Source organism: Ammospiza nelsoni, chromosome 5 (assembly GCF_027579445.1).
Source record: "Ammospiza nelsoni isolate bAmmNel1 chromosome 5, bAmmNel1.pri, whole genome shotgun sequence".
Lineage (NCBI taxonomy): Eukaryota > Metazoa > Chordata > Aves > Passeriformes > Passerellidae > Ammospiza > Ammospiza nelsoni.
Window position 1 is genome coordinate 67,071,655 of NC_080637.1, and position 17,926 is coordinate 67,089,580.

Consider the following 17,926-nt stretch of genomic DNA (forward strand, 5'->3'; position numbering starts at 1 on the left):
CTCCAAGAGAAGGAAGGAGAACCAGGTACACACATCCAGTCATTAGAGGAGTATTTGGCTTATCTCTCAGGACAGACAACCAAGTAAACATTTCAAGGGACAGCCTTAACTTTTCTGAGCTTCCCAGGGAAGATCAAGGCACTGCTCATACGTGTTTGGGCAGGGGGAGCCTGCAGGTTTCATCTCCTGACTGAAAACAGCTGCTGTGTGCTATACTCTTAGATACCGTGGCTCTTAAAAAGAAATAGCCTTGTAGCAATGATTGCACCAACAAATTTGGCATTCCTGCTTTTATATTAAATTTTTTTATTGAGATGATGTAATTACAAGCATTTTAAAAATTATTTGCAACTCACTGGCCCTGAGAATAGGCTTGTTTTTGTTTTGTTACATTCATTTGATTCAGTCCCTTAGCCCCACACCTTAAAAAAACAAAAGCCATCATCAATAAAAACACTAGAATTTTATTTTTTTTTAAAAAAAGACCTCAAACTCTGGATTCCCGTACAGTTGCAGTCTGACAAAAAAGATCTGGAGAATGCATATGTGGAGTTGGAAATAGGGGGAGGATGGCAGCAACTTAGTGTTCACAGAAAGGGCCCCAGTAGTGTTCTCTGGATGGAGAGGCAGTCAACAGGCTTCAAACTGTAATCCAGAAAATATTCTGCTGTGGAACTGCAGCGTGTCCTGCCTGACTGACCTGTGGCTTGCTGAGGCTTGTAGCAAGGTGATGCCAATGAAGGTCCCACTTAACCTTTGCATAACCACTTAACCACCCAGAACCTTTGCTGGGTGCTGAGCTTGGCAGGGATCTGGTCAAACCCCTCTGGTCAGGCAGGGCCAGCCAGGCACAATGCCCAGGACCGTGTCCAGGTGACTTTTGTGTGTGTCCAAGGATGAAATGCTTCCTCCCTTTCCCCACTTGCTCTGGTGGCAAAGGCAGAAAGTTTGGCTGTTTTGCTGCTGGCAAATTCTACACTGGGAGATCAGAAACTGGGGGAGGGGAGGAAGGCAGGTGTCAGTGTTGGTGGAAAGACAGAGTTACCTTTGCTAGCCCTGGCAGGCAGCGACGCATTCCTATGGCTCAGGATGTTAATGCTGTCTTTGCATTCCCATGGATCTGCCAGTGGATGTGAGGTCAATGGGAATCTCCCTGCAGCTGCTCTAGCCTGTCACTTCTTTTTTATTTTTAGTCATACCTCATAAACTCACTTCAAGACCCCAAGAGCAGTTCAAATCCTGCAGTTCCCACAACAGGCCCCAAGGCCCTGCAGTCCTGGCAGCTCCAGTGTCACCCACACTGTTCCCTTTGGCACCTGGAGACCTGGCAGGAGACAGGAAGGGCCTCTGTGCAACTGGCCTGTTCCAAGGTCAAAGGCTGCTTTCATTCCAACTAGCATCAGCCTTGAGAGAACTCCTTCTCTGCGGCTGTGATGACCTTAAGATGTCCTTTATTTGTGAACTGGGAAGAGTTTCCAACAGCCACAAACATTTTTTCCCCTTTGATTTACATTGTGCAAGTGGAAGTGACTGCATTTCTTTGTAAAGGTGAACATGTCCACTATAAAGCTTCCCTACTGGACAATGTGTGATTTTCCTGTCTTACCCAGTGCTGAGGATGGACTTAATTTGGTAGATAATGGTGAGGAAATGGGTGGATTGTCTCTGGTTCTCTGTACTCTGCAGTGTGCACCTTGGCCATGACAAAAAGCTGTGACTCATCAGAGCACTTTATGCAGAAAGTCTCTATTGTTTTTTTTGGTCCCTCACCATCTTGTAACAGCAGGCTGAAGAAAATAATGCAGTTATGCAGTTGTCTAGACCAGAGCAGTAAAGAGGATGAATCACCTTCTGCAAAAACTTTCTCTTTCTACCACTGGACACCCAAAGACCCAGCTAGAGCCTTTCTTTACATTGGTACTTCTGATCACACTCCATCTCTCAAATCCACCACTTCACTCCAGCTCCTGAGACCTGGCTGCAACTTGGGGCCCTTGAGCAACGTGACAGAGCAACTCCTTGGGCCCTTGCTCTCAAGGGACCTTGGGTTTCAGATCTGTCACTGCTGAAGTCCCACAGTGTCTCCCAATCTCACGCCTCATGAGCTCCAAGGACTTCAGAGTCACGCCACAGACAGGTGACACATTGCTAAAAAACATTCCCCTGTCCATTATTGTGAGGCAGAACAGATCAAGTACGTGGTGTGCTGGGACCTGTAACTTACTGACTGTGATTTTATAGAGAAACGTGGCTGGGAAAAGCTCAGGGAGAAATGTACACCCTGTCATTCCCCATCAGATACTGGCTCAGAAAAATCTCTCGTTGTACGATGCTTATCTAGACCCTTAACAAAGCTGTTCCTTCTACGACCTGTGACTCAATATTCAGTCTTTGGTGAGATTGGCCTATCTCTGTTTAAACACAGGGGACACTGTTCATTGCAGAGTGCCATTTTTTCCTGGATAGATTAACCCTCTTGTTAAATATGTGGAAAGAGCAAATGTCGTGTTGGTTTTATAGCTGATAAAAGCTCTATCATGGGAATGTACCTTGTTTTTTGGTTGAAATGGATTAGATTAGCCTTTTGATTTTTTTCCAGATCTAGTTTCTTTTATGTTTCCATTAAAGAGGCTTTCTGCTTTTAATGCACTGCTGTGGACGTGCTTTCTTTCAGGCACCATGTGATTCCTGCAGTTTTCCTATCAACCTTCTCCCTCTGCAAGCATCATTTCTCCTGCTAGGTCTTCCTTCCATTCAAAGGACCCCTGCTGATGGATCACTGGACACCACAGATATTCCTGTCCTGGTGGTCCAAGCTGTGAAATGAAACAGGCCAGCAGTTTCTCTTGTTTGGCCATCAAGGACTGCTGAGCTTTCTGTGACCAAACTAGGCACAGCTCTTTGCCTCATGCCAAGCACCCTCAGTGCAGCAAACCAAAGGGAGGCACCTTGCAACCCCAGAACAAGACCCCAAACCAAGAAAGCAACACAGCTGTAGGGTTTGATTTTCTCTTGTCTTAAATCATATTAAAAACAGGCAAGCTGGGACAAGCTTCCTTGATGGCAGAGTTGTAGGATGGGGGAGGGCAGTGGGAGGCATAAAAAAAAAACCAAATCCCAAAACAAAGCCAAAATCAATTACAAGATATAAGTATAGCTATTTGGTCTCTAGTTCTCTAACATCAGATTTTGGAGTGGTGAATCATCTACCTCTCCAGCAGCACAAAATGATCCTGGAGAGGCTTCTGAGTAATACAAACCATGTGATGAGTCCCTTTGCTTTCTCCCTATGATGTAAGGAACAGTCCTTCACCTTTCACCCCAAAATTGCTGGCAGGTATGAGAAACACCCTTTCCTTCTGTAATTACAGAGACTTCAGTCTTTCTTTTTATAGAAAACTCTGAACTGAAATTCACAACTCTGCATTGTGAATATACTGGGGGGAATTACATATATATTTATATATATATATGGAACTTTTAGATATATATACACACATATATATGTATTTGTCCCCACCCTCCCTTCCCCCTCCTCCATTCTACCACTTCTTTGCTAGAAGGAGGGAAAATGTTAACTGATAGTCACTTGCAGAGGTTTGTCACATTTATTTTTCTCCTCTCTGGAGCACTTAGGTGATTGGTTTTGGTCCATATTCCAGCAGTTAACAGCCACTCGGAGTGCTCTCTGTGAGCCCAAGCTATGCTGGGATGACAGCCCAGCCTACATGTCAAGGGTGTCTCCTCTTCATTTGACAGGTATGTGTGAGAAATTCTTTTGGTAGCTTCAACACATTTCCCAGTGGCAGCACATATAAATTGATCCAAGCAAACTGGAAGCCTTGAGCAAATCCCTTCTGTGTTGCTATTGTTTATGCAGTGTTGTGTCATGAGACTTGCACAGAAAATAAGAGCACTCTATTTCCATAGGAAAGCCTTCCAAAAACAAAAAAATAAAAACAAAAAAAGAAGAAGCATAATCTGATGTCTTGTCCTATGTGAGATAAGGAAAGTCAAACTGCATGTTTATTAGGGAAAAAAAATGACAAAAAAACCCCCAAAACTGAAACAAACCAAAAAGAAAGAAAAAACTCAAGGGAGACTTTGTAGGAACAGTGAAGTAGTGCATAAGTCCAGGCTTTCTCCCCTTGGCTTTCCTGCCCGCACCACTTCTGCCGGTGAGTTTGTTTTGTTAAGGTGCTTCAGGTCCTGCGTGGTCTTCGAGCTAAGCAGTGACCTCAAGTACTGCTCCTGTGCTGTTGCTGCCCCTCCCAAAGCGTGCCGACCGTCAGGCTGATGTTCCTCCCCTGGACCCACAGAGGTGCTGCGCCTGCTTCCTTCAGCACTCATCCTCTTGGTATATTTGTTCATCCAGTTCCTGGGATTCAAGGTGCTCCAGGCGGTCTGTCCGGCTGCTCATGATCTCGTCTGGGGTCTTCATGAACCTGCAAAACACAGAAACAAGTCCATTCCTCAGGGGTCTCAGCTTTTATCTTCAGCAGATGTTGAGAGCCCTGAGCTCTCCAACTCCCAAGATAATCTTTGCTATATCCTCCCAAAGCCTTGGTATTTCCCAGCTTCCCCCCAGGTGGCTTCCCTCCTCCATACCTTGAAAGGAAACAAAGAAATCACCAGCCTTTACCTTGACTTCTTGAGAGCCTAAATCTGAACAAAACCCACAGATTTCCCCCAAGAATTATATTTATTTCTTCTCCCTCATATTGTTTGCTGTTTTCATGTCAGATGGCAGCTTGGCCCAGGTGCACTCATGTGTGGTGTCTGGTGACAGAGACATGAAAGGTGGTGATGATCAGCACATTTCAAAGCACAAGCCCTTGCGAGGTGTGGGGAGGCACAGGGTTACAGGTTTGTGCAGGCCTGCGTTAGGTGAGTGAGAACAAACAAAAAGAGGGGGAAAAAGCCAAGGTCCAACTCAGAACAAGCTCCAGGAATGGAAAAAGCCCTGAAGGAAAAAGGTTTAGGGCTAGAGAACTGTAAGCAAAGAGAGTCTCTTCCTGTGTGCTTGTACAAAGTGTGGCTGCACTGAGGCCTCTGTGATGAATGCCACGGCTCCCAGCACCAGTGTCTCAAGGCAGTAAGTCTGCAGGGTGCTGGGACAGAAACTGCCTCTGGGGAGGCATGGCAGCAGCAGGGAATGAGAAAGGACATCCACCAGCCTGCAGTTCAAGTCTGCAGTCTTGGTTTTTGCCAGGACACTTGTGCACAGAGGTAGCACAGAAAGGCTCTTGTTTTTCATTTTCAATTTTATGATTGAAAGGAAAAGAGAGTAGCACAGGAAGGATGAAACACTGGTTTCAACACAAATCAGTTTCCCAACTCCCAAGCACTTCTGGAGAAATTAGGATGAAAGATGTTTATGCTGGAAGTGGTACAAAATTTCACAGTCTTTCATTAACAACGTACTGGTTAACATGCAGCAGTATGAAATGTGTTAATTGTAAGAGCTGATTTTATTTCAGGCTGATGATATGCTCAGTGTCCTTGCCCCAGTGAAAACAAAAACAACCAGCAGGAGCCTGGTTACTAACACTGACTCAGAATGGTCACTGCTAGAGCCTCTCAGCAAACACAGCATAGCCTGGAACTAACCTTTTGCCTTCCCTTCTAATTTTGGAAATCATGTGCATATATGCATTTAGGGGGAAAAAAAGGGCTATGACTCACTGCTGTGTCACTGCTGGAAAAATGCTGCTGCAACAAACAGTGTTACAGTGGTGAAAACCTTGTATGCAGGAGTGGTGAATCAGTGCCTGGCTACACACTGCACCAAAGCCCACGGCCAGACTGTGCCCTGATTTAAACCCTGTGACTGTCCTGCTGATCTTGCATGACAATGAAATCAAAACACAGAGTGGTCCCACTGCCTTGGGACCCTTTCCATGAGGGGCATGGGCTGATGTGAGTGCACCACAGGGTTCTGGATATTCCTTCTGGTCTGTGCTTGAAGCCACGTCAAGGAAACCACACTGCGGGCATTTCTAAGAGCATTTGATTACATCAAAAAAACCCAACAAAAACCCAACCCAGAACTGCATGAAAATTAAGACACACTATCTGTGATCTATTTTGTTGCAGAAGACACCCAGCCAACCTATTAGAAATCCTTTTCTGACTCCATCTTACTTAAAGCTCCATACAGATATCTGCAGATGACAACTGCCTGCACGTAAAGTCACATTTCCTATTATTTCTCTGCTTGCAAGGAATAGCCAAGAAAGGCACATTAATAACTTGATTTTTTGCAGCTGTTCTTTTTCTCTTCAGATATAAATAGGTCTAAGAAAACAACATCAAAAAGTTTTTATTGGGAATTGTGCAAAGAAATGTTTTGCTGGGTTTTTTTTCCCAGTTTCCAAAGGAAATGAAGTTTATATAGCTCATGTTTTATGCTCTCTGGTGACCTTTGAGTCTGTTGGTCAAATTGGCCAAGTCTGACAGAGCAACTGAGGTCTCCAAGGGCATTAAGCTACAATGGTTTTGAGAAAACAGGCAGCCTGGTTGAGAAGAGATGGAGCCCTGTTTTGTGTATGCCCCCACTGAAAGGAAGGCTTCAAGAGAAGCACATTCAATGTTCAGCATCAGGAATTCCCCCAGGGCAAAGCAGTCTTCACACAAGGCCACAGAGATACAGGTACCCTTGGTACTATGGAGCAACCTTGTTTTAGCTTTCCACCAGAAAAAAAATTTACTACTGAACACTTGAATTTGCCCATGGCTGCTTCTTTCCTTCACTCTCCATCCCTATGTTTCCTTCTAAGAGCTGACATAAACAAGTCATTCCAGAGAACCCTTTTCAGCTGAAGGGAGTTTGAGTGCTAATGCAGTTCTGTTAGCTATTTAAGAAAACAAATTCCAAGACTGCCTTCCTATTGTTATCACGTCCAAACACACTGTTAGATCCAGGCCACTGACAGCAAAGCAGTCTTTGGTCTGAGTTCAGTGCTCTGAGGGTCAGATGTGCACTAGGATTTTCTAGTGTTGTCTGAAGAGGAGTGGAGTACTCTCACTCTCAAGCTTGTACAAGTAGCTCCCTGCTTTAATGCTGTTTCAGGCTCTGTTTCCTAAATTCTTGCTGTAGCTGTGCTGATTTATGAACAGCTCTTGCAGCTCCCTCTCTTCAAGGCAGCACAAAGACATGGTCATTGAGAGCTTCTCTTCTGCAATGTCCTTGAGGAAATGCCTGATCCCTGCTCAGCTTTCACAGGCAGCTGTGTTTGAGAAGTCCATTTGGAGTAGGTTTTGCAGCAGTTTGACTGAACCCATTTATCTAAGGTCTTAAACGATGGCATAGCCTGCACAAAGCAGTGAAAAGACTTCTGTTGTCTCCACTGATCATTGAGACAAGCCTGTGTTTTTTGTAAATTGGTGGGGCTGCCTTAAAAGCTGGGAAGCACTGCTCTATACAGCTTTTACATGTATGGCCAAGTTCACCTGTGTTATAACTGTGGCAATGAGATATCCCATACACAATCCCATCTTCCATCCTCAAAGACCAACTGTCCATAGAAAGAAATGGCAGAGAAAGAAAATTACCTGAACAAAAGCCTTTGTCCTGGCTCCTTCCGGATAATATTTAATTTGTAGTAGTGGCGTAGGGCTCTGGACATTTTCTCATAAGTCATATTTGTTCTGTTCTGTTTTTTCCAAAAGAAAAAAGGAAAAAAAGTGGTGAGATGATTCATTAAAACCTTCCTAAGCCCCAAATGAGTGGCAGAACTACCACAGCTGCCTAAAGTAACCAGGACAGTCCAAGAAATTACATGTACCATTTTTTGCTGCTTGCAGGCCCACTCTGCCCCCACAGCCCTCATCACCTGAGTTTTGTGGGTCTCCTTCCACACAGGGCAATTTACATAAGGAGTTTAACAAGAATTCCAAGCAAGGCTTTTCTACAGTTTCTTGGCATACAGCTAACAAAAGACTGAATTAACTACAAGAGGAGACATTAGGTGGAGGGAGATGCTCATGCCAAGTGGGATGTGACAGGCCTGTTCTTAATGAAAACACCTTTTGTAAGAGCCTGGAAGTAGTGGCTAATAGGCTGAATCTGTCAGCAATCCCTGCTTGGAGCACTGTTCCTCTGGCATTCCCCTGCATTAACTAGTTAATGCTCACAGAGCACTTGTGGGGACTGAGCCTGCTTCTCCTCTTGGTGTAAGCCAAGAAACCAGTTGGGTTGTACATCTGCTTCTGTGACAGATCTCCCCTTCACTCTGGGAGCTGCTGCCCCCAAAGGCCATGGCCAGAGCACTGAGGTACACTGAAGTGTGAGATGATTCATTAAAACCTTCCTCAGACCCCAGAGGAGATGGCTCTGCTGAAGCTGAGTGTCAGAAGGAAAAAGTGATAGGCACTGACAGCAGAACTGTCCCCAAATTAGGGACTTGCAAGAGCAGGATGAGCACCTTAGGCTATGTCTACACCAAGGAGCAGTGGCTGCTGTCTGGCAGAGACTCCCAGCAGACACAACTCTGCTGGCAAAGTTGTGTCTTAAATTTAATTCCTGCCATGGGCAGGAAACGCCGGACCAGGAGAAGCACGTTTTTGTTCTGGGAGTCTCCATGTCAGGAGTGTGGCTTCATCAAAGGAGACTGATACACCTGCCCAAACCCCCAGTAAGAGCAGACCCCTCTGCTTGCCCTGACTACAATAACTCTGCAATGGGAGGTCATCAAGAACTCCTGAGGCAATGGAACACTGACAGGGACAAAGTTTTCCCTGCAAAATCTCCTAGGCTGCTCATTGGGAACCTCCCTGAAATACTGTTTGTGCTTCTTCCATTTCTTATATGCTAAAAGGCCACTGTGTTGCCCAAATGATCTGAAGAGGCTTCAGTTTTAGACACCCAGCATGAGACCTGATGACATGGCCCAATTATTAATGTGCAGGTTGGTAAGTTTCATAAAATTCCCATTAGCCCATATCTCCAGCATGTTCAGAACCACATAGATGACAGCACAACCCTCTGGTATGTCAGCCACTCCTCTCAGAGTTTTGTGTTGTCTGAGAATCTGTCCCATGATCCAGGTCATTAATGGACATAACAGCACTGCCCCAGAATCAATCCCTGGGGTAAAATGACTAGTGGCAGGATTTTGTGCCATTAATCACCATCTTTGCAGCCCAGCAGATCAGCCAGTTTTCAATCTACCTCACTGTATTCTTGTCTTGGTCATTAATTAGTCAGTCTTTGAAGCTGTTATGAGACAGTTTCAAAAGCCTTCCTAAAATCAAGATAAGCTATACTCACCATTCTCCCTGAATCCACTGAGCCAATCATTTTGTTGTAAATGGATATCACAGTGGTCAAAAATTATTTCCCTTTTGTAAATCCATGCTGACTATTCATACATTCAAATGAATGTACTTATACACATATACAGAAACATGCATAACTCGGCCTCAAACTATCAAAATCAGTAATGGCTTTCCAGAGAACAAACCAGGACCTGCCCTCTTAGAAGGAAATATATAATCCTGCAGCATTTGGTGTCTGTCACATGGCAGCCTGTGGAATCTGGGAGCTGCTGCAGACAAGAACACATGAAGCTCCTGCTCTGCAGTACAGAGCTCCTTGTAAACTACATCTCACCAGAATATCCTCAGCATCAGGTTTTGAGAAGAAGTAAGATGCCTTGAGAGGGAAGGATTGTTCATTCTTGCACTCCTTATAATTTTTTAATTACATGCATTTATAACTAAAGGCCTTTAAACCAAACCAACAAGTTGGTTTATATGAAGAATAGGCTTTAGTGCTTCAAGATGGATGCTTTGTATATCTAATGTACATAGAATAAAAGATTCCAGTTTTCCAGTAGTCATTTATATGCCATCTTTTTCTTGCTCCCTGCTTATAACTGAATCCTGTGATGCTACAAGAGGCAAAGTGGCACTGCTTCCTTACCTTGTGGTTTCCCCACAGCCGGGCCAGCCCATTGGGATCCACTATCCGAAAGATTTTGGATTCCTTATCTTCCCATCGGATGAAATTTTCGTACCGGCTGTCAGAAAGCAGCTGATAAACATAATCCCAAAGCAACCTACAGTCTGTGAAGAGAGAAGCAAGAAAAGAATTAATTTTCCTTTTTTTTCCCCTTGTGATTAACTGTGGAAGGCTTTTGAGTGGATGGATGTATAGTGAAAGGAGAGTTGGGATCAGGGCTGGAACAGCTGCTGCGACCTGAAATGAAAATGGCTTGGCTGGTGTTGAGGAATGTTTGCAAAATGGACTGGAATATACAGCCCCTTCTGATGCATCCCACTTCTCCTGACACTGAGAGAGCATCTCCATCTCATCAAAAGCTGTGTGAGGTGACCTGCTGGTCTTAGTTGTGTGTTTATGGTTGTACTGAAGCACATAAAGCTCACATGTTGGCCCTGATGCTGTTGCTGGCTGTTTTAGTGGAGAAATCACAAACCCTGCAACCTGCTCTCCCTGCTTGAGGCTGCCCCTTTCTGTGCTAACCTGTGAGTCTAAAGCATGGGCAATATTACAGCTTTCCTTTGTAGGTTCCATGTGATATAAAACTGACAGCTTCTCCCATTTGCAATTTCATTTTTTGTTTTACTTTTTAAGGTTCCTGAAAAGAAACAACACCTAAGTATTATAATTACTTGAGTGCTATTGAGAGGTTAAATACTTTCTATTTGGATAATTGAATTCAAATTTCCTCTTGGCAAACACTCCTTAGGTCGCTAATTAAAGGTCTAACAGACACTTAAGTTTTAGTTTAGTGTTTTTCAATTTCATGGCAGTCTCTGGAGACTGAGGAAGCCAAGAACTGAGCTGCTCCTACTTCCTGTTTGCAATGTGTGTGTGCAGCACAGAATAACTGGGAATGTGGAATGTGGAATTGAATTGTACAGAGGTGGGGGTACTGCTGCTGTCAGGAACAACAGGGTTTTCACAGCTCAGCTGTCCAGATTTCTAAAGTGGCTGTGGGGTTGCATATTACTCTGAAAGCAATACCAGCCTCTGAGAAATGGATTGTTAAAGTTGTTCAAGGGCTGCCAACCAAAGACATTCAGCTTCTAAATGCTAAAATGGATTCTTGTCAGCCTGTCTTTCTATTGCTGTTGGTCTGTCTGGGGCTGGTACGTGTTATAATGGGCATGATGACACGGGAATATAAAATACTTTTTGAGAAAGGATATGAATAACACATTTAATGATCACACCTGAAATGGACAGAGATTTTAAAGTTATTTTCCCACTTCCAAACTTCAAAGAGTATCTCACACTAGTACTGTCTCTAAAACCAGAGTTTAGTTTGCCAATGCCCTTGCTTTATTCTCTCCCTGCCAGTCTTACAAAGAATAAAGCATTTTGTTTTGAAGAGATGGCATCTGGCAAAAATCACAGGTTCCCATTCTGGCTGAAGGGTCACCTCATCCCTGACATCCCCAAGAGGAGGAATGTGAAAGGCAAGAGACAAAACTTTTTGCTAGGAAAAACCTTCTTTTCATTATCATTTTTCATAGAAAAACATTTTCCATAGAAAAATGTCCATCCCTAAAAATTTGGGATTTTTCTAGGTTTCAATTTAAAAAATGAAATCTGGGCACAAATTTCCCTGGACTAAGTGAGAGGTCTGAAAACTGAAGTTGAATTCTGCCACTTGAATTTCTGTCATCCCCCCTCTCACAAATTCACAAAACACAATTCTTACATAGCCTTTCTGTCAGTGTTTTTGCATACACTCACAGAGAAGAAAAAGCTTATTTTTTACACTTCATTTATGATTCAAGACAAGGGAGATTATATTGCTCTTCTGGTTTGTGCCTTTTAATATTGTGGGAGGTTTTCAGATAAAAGGGTAGTAAGGTCCTGCTTAAATGGTTCTTTGACACGTGCAATTCATTCCAGAACTTTTTCAATGCAAGAAGTGTAAAAAAAATGTCTTTTTTAGTGCAAGAATCCTTGGAGTCAGCTGGAGGGATGGTGCTCCTGAAGCAGCAAGTCAATGTCAGGCTTTGTCATATTCTTGAATGTTCAGGGCAGACAACCTCCAGTTACAGCACATTACAGATCATATTTACAGTTCTGCAGAGATATGATTTACACTCCTCTTTATTTTCACCTCATGATTTGCAATAGGCAATGTTCTTTTTAATCTCTCTCTCTCACATTCAAACACACACCCTGGGCCCCCTTCTGCACAAAACCAAAGAAGCACACAAAAAAATCAACCAGAGATGTCCAGGTGGAAACAAGGAGAGCTTCAGATGCTAAGAAGAGCTAGGATTCAAGTGCAGATTTGTTTTTTTATTGTTCAATTAGTTTTTAGGATGGATTCAGACAAAGCTTGAATATAAATACACTTCAAATGAGAGAAACAGATCTGCATGTTGAGATCTTCACAAGAAAAATCCCAAGTGATCAAGGGCCCCATCCCATATTCTCAACTGACTGAGCTGCTCAGACTTGCAGAGGTATTTAGCAGGCTGGTGGAATTCACAAAAAACCCCAACCACCCAAGTATCTGAGTCTGCTGTTTGCTTCAACAATAAAACTGAAAATCCTTGAAAACTCTGCTTGGTTCCTACAACCACTTAAAAACTTGATTTCTAACCATATGGCTGTCTATCAGCAAATTCAGATACATGACTCAGTTGCAGTGATTTACTGAGCATCAGGGCAACTGTGGTAACTGTGTCTCAAGGAAATAGGAAACAAAAGGCATTAAACACCAGTAGGAAAGATTCAGGCTCACTGCATTTCTTCTCCCCAGAGCTGAGAGCTCCAAGCACACAGTTAGTTCTCATGGAGCAGCTGATTCTTACCAGCACACTTTAGCTGTGTATGAGCTCTGCTTGCATAGGACAAAGCAGCTTTGCTTCCTTCTAGTTTCACTTGGGACACCTTTAGGAACTTGAGCACAGGCACTCAAAGGTTTTTTGTTTGTTTTCAGCCACAAATGGTTGCCATACATCTCTTTCTGCACAGATTGCACAGTAAAAAATACAAGGTGTGGAGGGTTCTCCCTGACTGACAGAGGATCACTAATTAAATAATTTACCAGCAGAGACCATCTTTAACAGGACATTAGAGACAATGAGTCCAGGCTACCTGGGAACTCTTAGAGCTTGGATTATAGCAGAGCCCATCTGCAAGCCTGTGAAACTGGTCAAAACCCAAGAAGAGGTGATGCTAGAAAATGCTTTTAAAAGGAGCTTCTCTGCTAGGAAAAGAGGCACCTCCACAAAAGGCTGCTGGAAATGACAGATAATGTGCTCAGGCACAGGGTGGGACCCTTGGGCTGCCCTGTGCTGGGCGAGCAGTGGGACTTAGATAATCCTTGTGGGTGCCTTCCAGCTCAGGATTCTCTATGATTCTGTGATACAGAAAGTTGCATTTTCCAGGAAGGTCAAAAGTGTGATGTGTATTTTTAGGAAGGACAGAGGGAATGGAGAGAAGGACTTGTACGTGGCTGGTTGTTTTGTAAATGTCAATCACTTGTATGAGGGAAGTCTGGATGGTGGAAATGACTCCATGAAGAGTCAATCTCCTCCTTGGCTGTCAGAAGGCCTCTGAAGGAGCTGCTGCATGAGGGGTGTGTGCTGGCTAGTGAGTAACAGCAAAAAGCACATGGATGCTGCTGAGGCCAAGCAAGTTTAGAAGTGTGGGACATTCAATCAGGGAGTTGAGTCAGGGCTGGTACCTAAATTGTTTGTGCATGCTGTGATTTCCTGCCTTTTGGCTAAAATAAGCTTACTTAGAAAGCAACTATGCCCCCCTAGCACAGGGAAACCCTAGCACACAGAACCCTTTTTTTTTAAAGTGAACTCAGATGGTTGAACTTTGCACATTCTGCAGCAGATAGAGTTGGGACTGAGAGGCTTTAAGGTGGTGTAGTTGGGAGTGAGTGAATGGCCTCATCAATGTGGAAAGGGCTCCTAAACACTGGCACTTCCACGCCCTACCATTTTCTCAGCTGTAACACTGAGCAAGTCTGAGCTGTGTAATTAGCTGGGAATTAGAGCAAACTGCAGCTTCAAATGGAGAGGTATGGCTACAACCTGGCTAATGCTTCCAGAGGGACTTTTACAGTTATGTACAAGGTAGTGATAAGGTGTAGAGTGCTTAGCTGGTTCTCAGATTGTCTGCCATAAGCACTGCCCTACATGTGCAAGAGGCAGCAGTTTCCCACTCCTGCTAATAAAAACCATGTTATTATTAGTTGATTAGGCAGAGTCTTCTGAATACACACCTAAAGAATACCAGCATATAAATACTCCCTAATAGCTATATGATAGTAATAAATATCCCTTAGAATTGAAATACCATCTCAGAATGATCTGTAAATGAAACATTATGGATCTTAGGTTCCTCGTATTTTGATATTTGTCCAGCCATTACAAATGACTTCTCCAGTATCATTTGGCCAAGGTCATCTTCATGTTGCAGTAGTGAGAGGTCTCACATCTGTGCTCCCTAGGACTAAATAATGCTGTTAACAATATAGACATATGCATGCTATCTTTTGTTCAGGATATAACATTCCCCACCACTGAAATACTCCTTAAAGCACACTCTCTATCCAAACTCTCTGTTGTTTAAATGGGACCCATGGTGCAGAGCTGGCCCTCTTCATGAAGTAACTACCAAAACCCTCTGTAACCACAGAAATGTTTTGTGAGACCCACCCACATCTTGCACTGGAGAGCATTACATAAAAAGTGTTTGATCTGGCTGATGACTGCCTTGGAGCCCAACATGGCTCCACACAGGAAGAGATGCCAAAGGAATGTTGTCATACTCCCTCTGACATCAGTTGAGGCCTTACCCCTTGCTGTGTAGGTTAGCCTAAAATCTCTCCAGCATGATATCATTTGACTTAAATGGTTCTGTGATTTCTGCCAGCTGAAGAGTTCTCCCAAGCTCAGCCCCATTTATTTTACAAGCTGATTTGTGCTTCAGCTGCCTTTGTTCAGAGTGAAGCAAACAATGGCTGTTCACAACTGAAACTCATGAACAGAACCGTGGAAGTTCTGTGGCACTTTAGTTTCTCTAAGTACACCTGAAGTGTGTGTGAAGACAACATGGTGATGCTCATGGTGTGAGAATGATGACCTGATGTAATTCACAGTCACTGGAGCTGGGGAAGGGCTTTCAGTCCCAGAAAGTCTCTGACCTTGGGAATGTCACTGTCAGAGTCCCAGGAATGGTCTGACTGGGGAGTTTCCTTAAGACATGCTGCAGGAGCATGGTGCTGTGCTGAGATAGAGTCCAACCTCAAGATCTAAACAAGACATGTTCATTTTAGCAGAGAAAACCAAAAGAAAAAAGTAATCAAGTCTCATGGTTAAGGGTTCAAAAGGCTCTGAGGCCTGGGGGAGCACTGACCACTCCTGAGATGGAGCATCCTGGTCATCAATGTCTGTTAATCCGTGTCCAGGTCACTGAGGGAAAACAGTTTTCTTTCTGTGAATGTTGCTGCTGGAAGCAGGGTGGTAAGCTAGTACAGCAAAGCCAATGTTTTTGTGTGGAGAAACCTCTTGACAGACAACTGTTTGTTCAGCTCAGTAAATTCAAGCTGGGGCTGAGCAAAGAGGTTGCCAGATCACACAATACAACAGTTACATGTTACTTCTGTTTTGTACCCAAACACTAAGTGGGAGATCAGGCAGAAGGAGAGAGGAAACCTGAGACAGTCATGCTGCTAACAGTTGTACTGTGAGGTTGTAAAAATAACAGAGCAAGATGAGGCCAAGCTCTGTCTCTGGCAATAAAAACTTGTACAGGGAAGGAGGATCCAAAATACACCTCATATGGCTGTAGAAAAGAGCACTGAAATTACAAGGAATGTGTAATAGATGGATCGCAGACCATTGGATAGGTGAAGACTTTGAAAGCTAAAGACAGTTGTACCTATCTTTACAAAAAATACTGTATTTTTGCTATTTTTTCTTCCTCTCCTCTTCTTCTGCTCCATCTCCCCATCCCCACCAAATAGATGGGCATTTTTTGTGTTATCTTCAAGTGCTGTTCTTTTCCTGCTCCACCACAATGGCAGAAAAGAATCCTGCTAAAGAAATCTGATTCTCTGATTCTCCTGTGGCTTTTCCTCAGCTTTACTGCTCATGAGAGGCAATGACTGGAAAAGAAATTCAACCTCTGCCTGTTCACATGCACTTCTTACAAACACCTCACAACCTCTTTGACATCAGAAAACCAGCCAAACACATTAATGATGGGAATTTAACAATTAAGAATGATGTTTTACCTTCAGAATTGTACTTTAGAGAAGTTGGCAAAAGCAGGAATTACTTAATTGCGGCAAAGGCATTCCCAACAAGGGCAATAATTTTTAACCCCACAATGTGAGAATCTCTACTATCTTCTGACAGTTCAGTCTTAGGTTTGGACTTCTGGCTTTTTCCAAGTGCAGAAAATCACTGTCTGTGATAGAGTGCTCCCTATGAACCTCACTTCTGTGTTCTCTCAGAAAGCCCAGAGTACTGTGGGAGGTGTGAGCATGGTTGGAGGACACAGCTCCTGGTTTGTTCCTGGAAAGTCCCTCCTGAAGGGACTTCATAAGCCATAAACTGGTGACTTCTGATGGGTCCCTTGCCAAACACTGAGATGTGACCTTCCCCTCTTGGGGTTAAAACTCCACATTGAGACATGGCCAAACCTTCCCTTCCCTTCCCTTCCCTTCCCTTCCCTTCCCTTCCCTTCCCTTCCCTTCCCTTCCCTTCCCTTCCCTTCCCTTCCCTTCCCTTCCCTTCCCTTCCCTTCCCTTCCCTTCCCTTCCCTTCCCTTCCCTTCAATGGAGAACAGCCTTACCAGTTTAATGTTTGCATTTTAAGGAACATAAACTGATGTGTGTTCTTCTAAGTGATTGGTATTAAAGCCAGATTTAAACAAGCCTGTCTCTGGAGACAGTGAAGTGTCAACACTGTAAACAAACAGTGTTCTCTCCTGGTTTAACTAAGAGGATTCAAAGTGATCCAAGTTTGCTTTGTAGAAGAAAATCTGAATTACTGAAACAACTCTAGCCTGAAGGAAGTGTGCAGTACACAGGGAAAATAAGGGACCTGTTTCCATTAAAAGGCAAATTTCTTAAAAGAAAGTGTAACATCCTGCTGCCCCAAGGGATGCTTAGGGTACTGTGAAGCCACTTATCTGCCTAGCCATGGGATGCAAATGGATGCTACAGTACAGTAATGAGAAGAATGAAATGTAAATGCCTGAGCTTTCCTCTGGCTTGGTCAGTCCTGGCTTTTGAGTATATCTAAACAAGCCCAGCCTGCAATTTCTGCTCCTGTAACTGTGCAGTAAGAATGAGATAGCTGTGAAGACACTTCACAGAAAATCTACAACCACCTATCCAAGCCATTGCTATTCACCCATTGTTAGAGTTGTCATTAGTTAAATTGGCAGGGAAGGCCCACTTTCATGCCCAAATTAATTGTTAATGCCATGTTAAGAAGACTCTCAAGGTTATAATGAAAACTCTTATGAATATGAGCTCTGTGAGCTTGACTGTCATCCACACTTCAGTCTCTCCAGAAGTCTGGCTTTCCACAGGGGCTCCAAGAGACATGGCATGTAGTGGAAATGTAAAAGTATACATTATCATTGTCATATCCAAATGGAAGTGACAGGCCAGCATTACACGAGGACTTTCATGTTCTTGCAGGGCTCCAATCTGTCTGCATGAGCTGCTGCCCTACAGGAAGGAAGGTCAGTTCCCTGGAAAACAGCTACTACCAGAACTTCTACCACTTATAGCTTAGAACTGCCAAAGAACTGCTTTGGCTTTCTCCAGGCTGCCAGTCTGTAACTTGAAATTGCTCAGCTGCTGCAACCATCCTGTCAAAGCTGCCCCCCAAAGTCTGAGTGTCACCAGAGCCCCACCAGCCACTTCTGGGCTGTCACATCCTGCTGGGTTCATCACTC

General features: G+C 43.8%; 1 protein-coding gene across 2 annotated transcripts in view; it reads right to left on the reverse strand.

Annotated features, from left to right (window-relative positions):
• Nucleotides 1–286: 286 nt before the first annotated feature.
• The window catches only part of ETV6 (ETS variant transcription factor 6), a 124,890-nt gene continuing 107,250 nt past the window's right edge, over nt 287–17,926 (reverse strand). For both annotated transcript variants that reach the window (XM_059472765.1, XM_059472766.1), the window contains exons 6-8: nt 9,926–10,068; nt 7,555–7,655; nt 287–4,445 (exon numbers count right to left, since the gene is read on the reverse strand). In XM_059472765.1, coding sequence (XP_059328748.1) covers nt 4,340–4,445; nt 7,555–7,655; nt 9,926–10,068 — 350 coding nt within the window. In that variant the 3' untranslated portion in view covers nt 287–4,339. The remainder of the gene's footprint in view (nt 4,446–7,554; nt 7,656–9,925; nt 10,069–17,926) is intronic.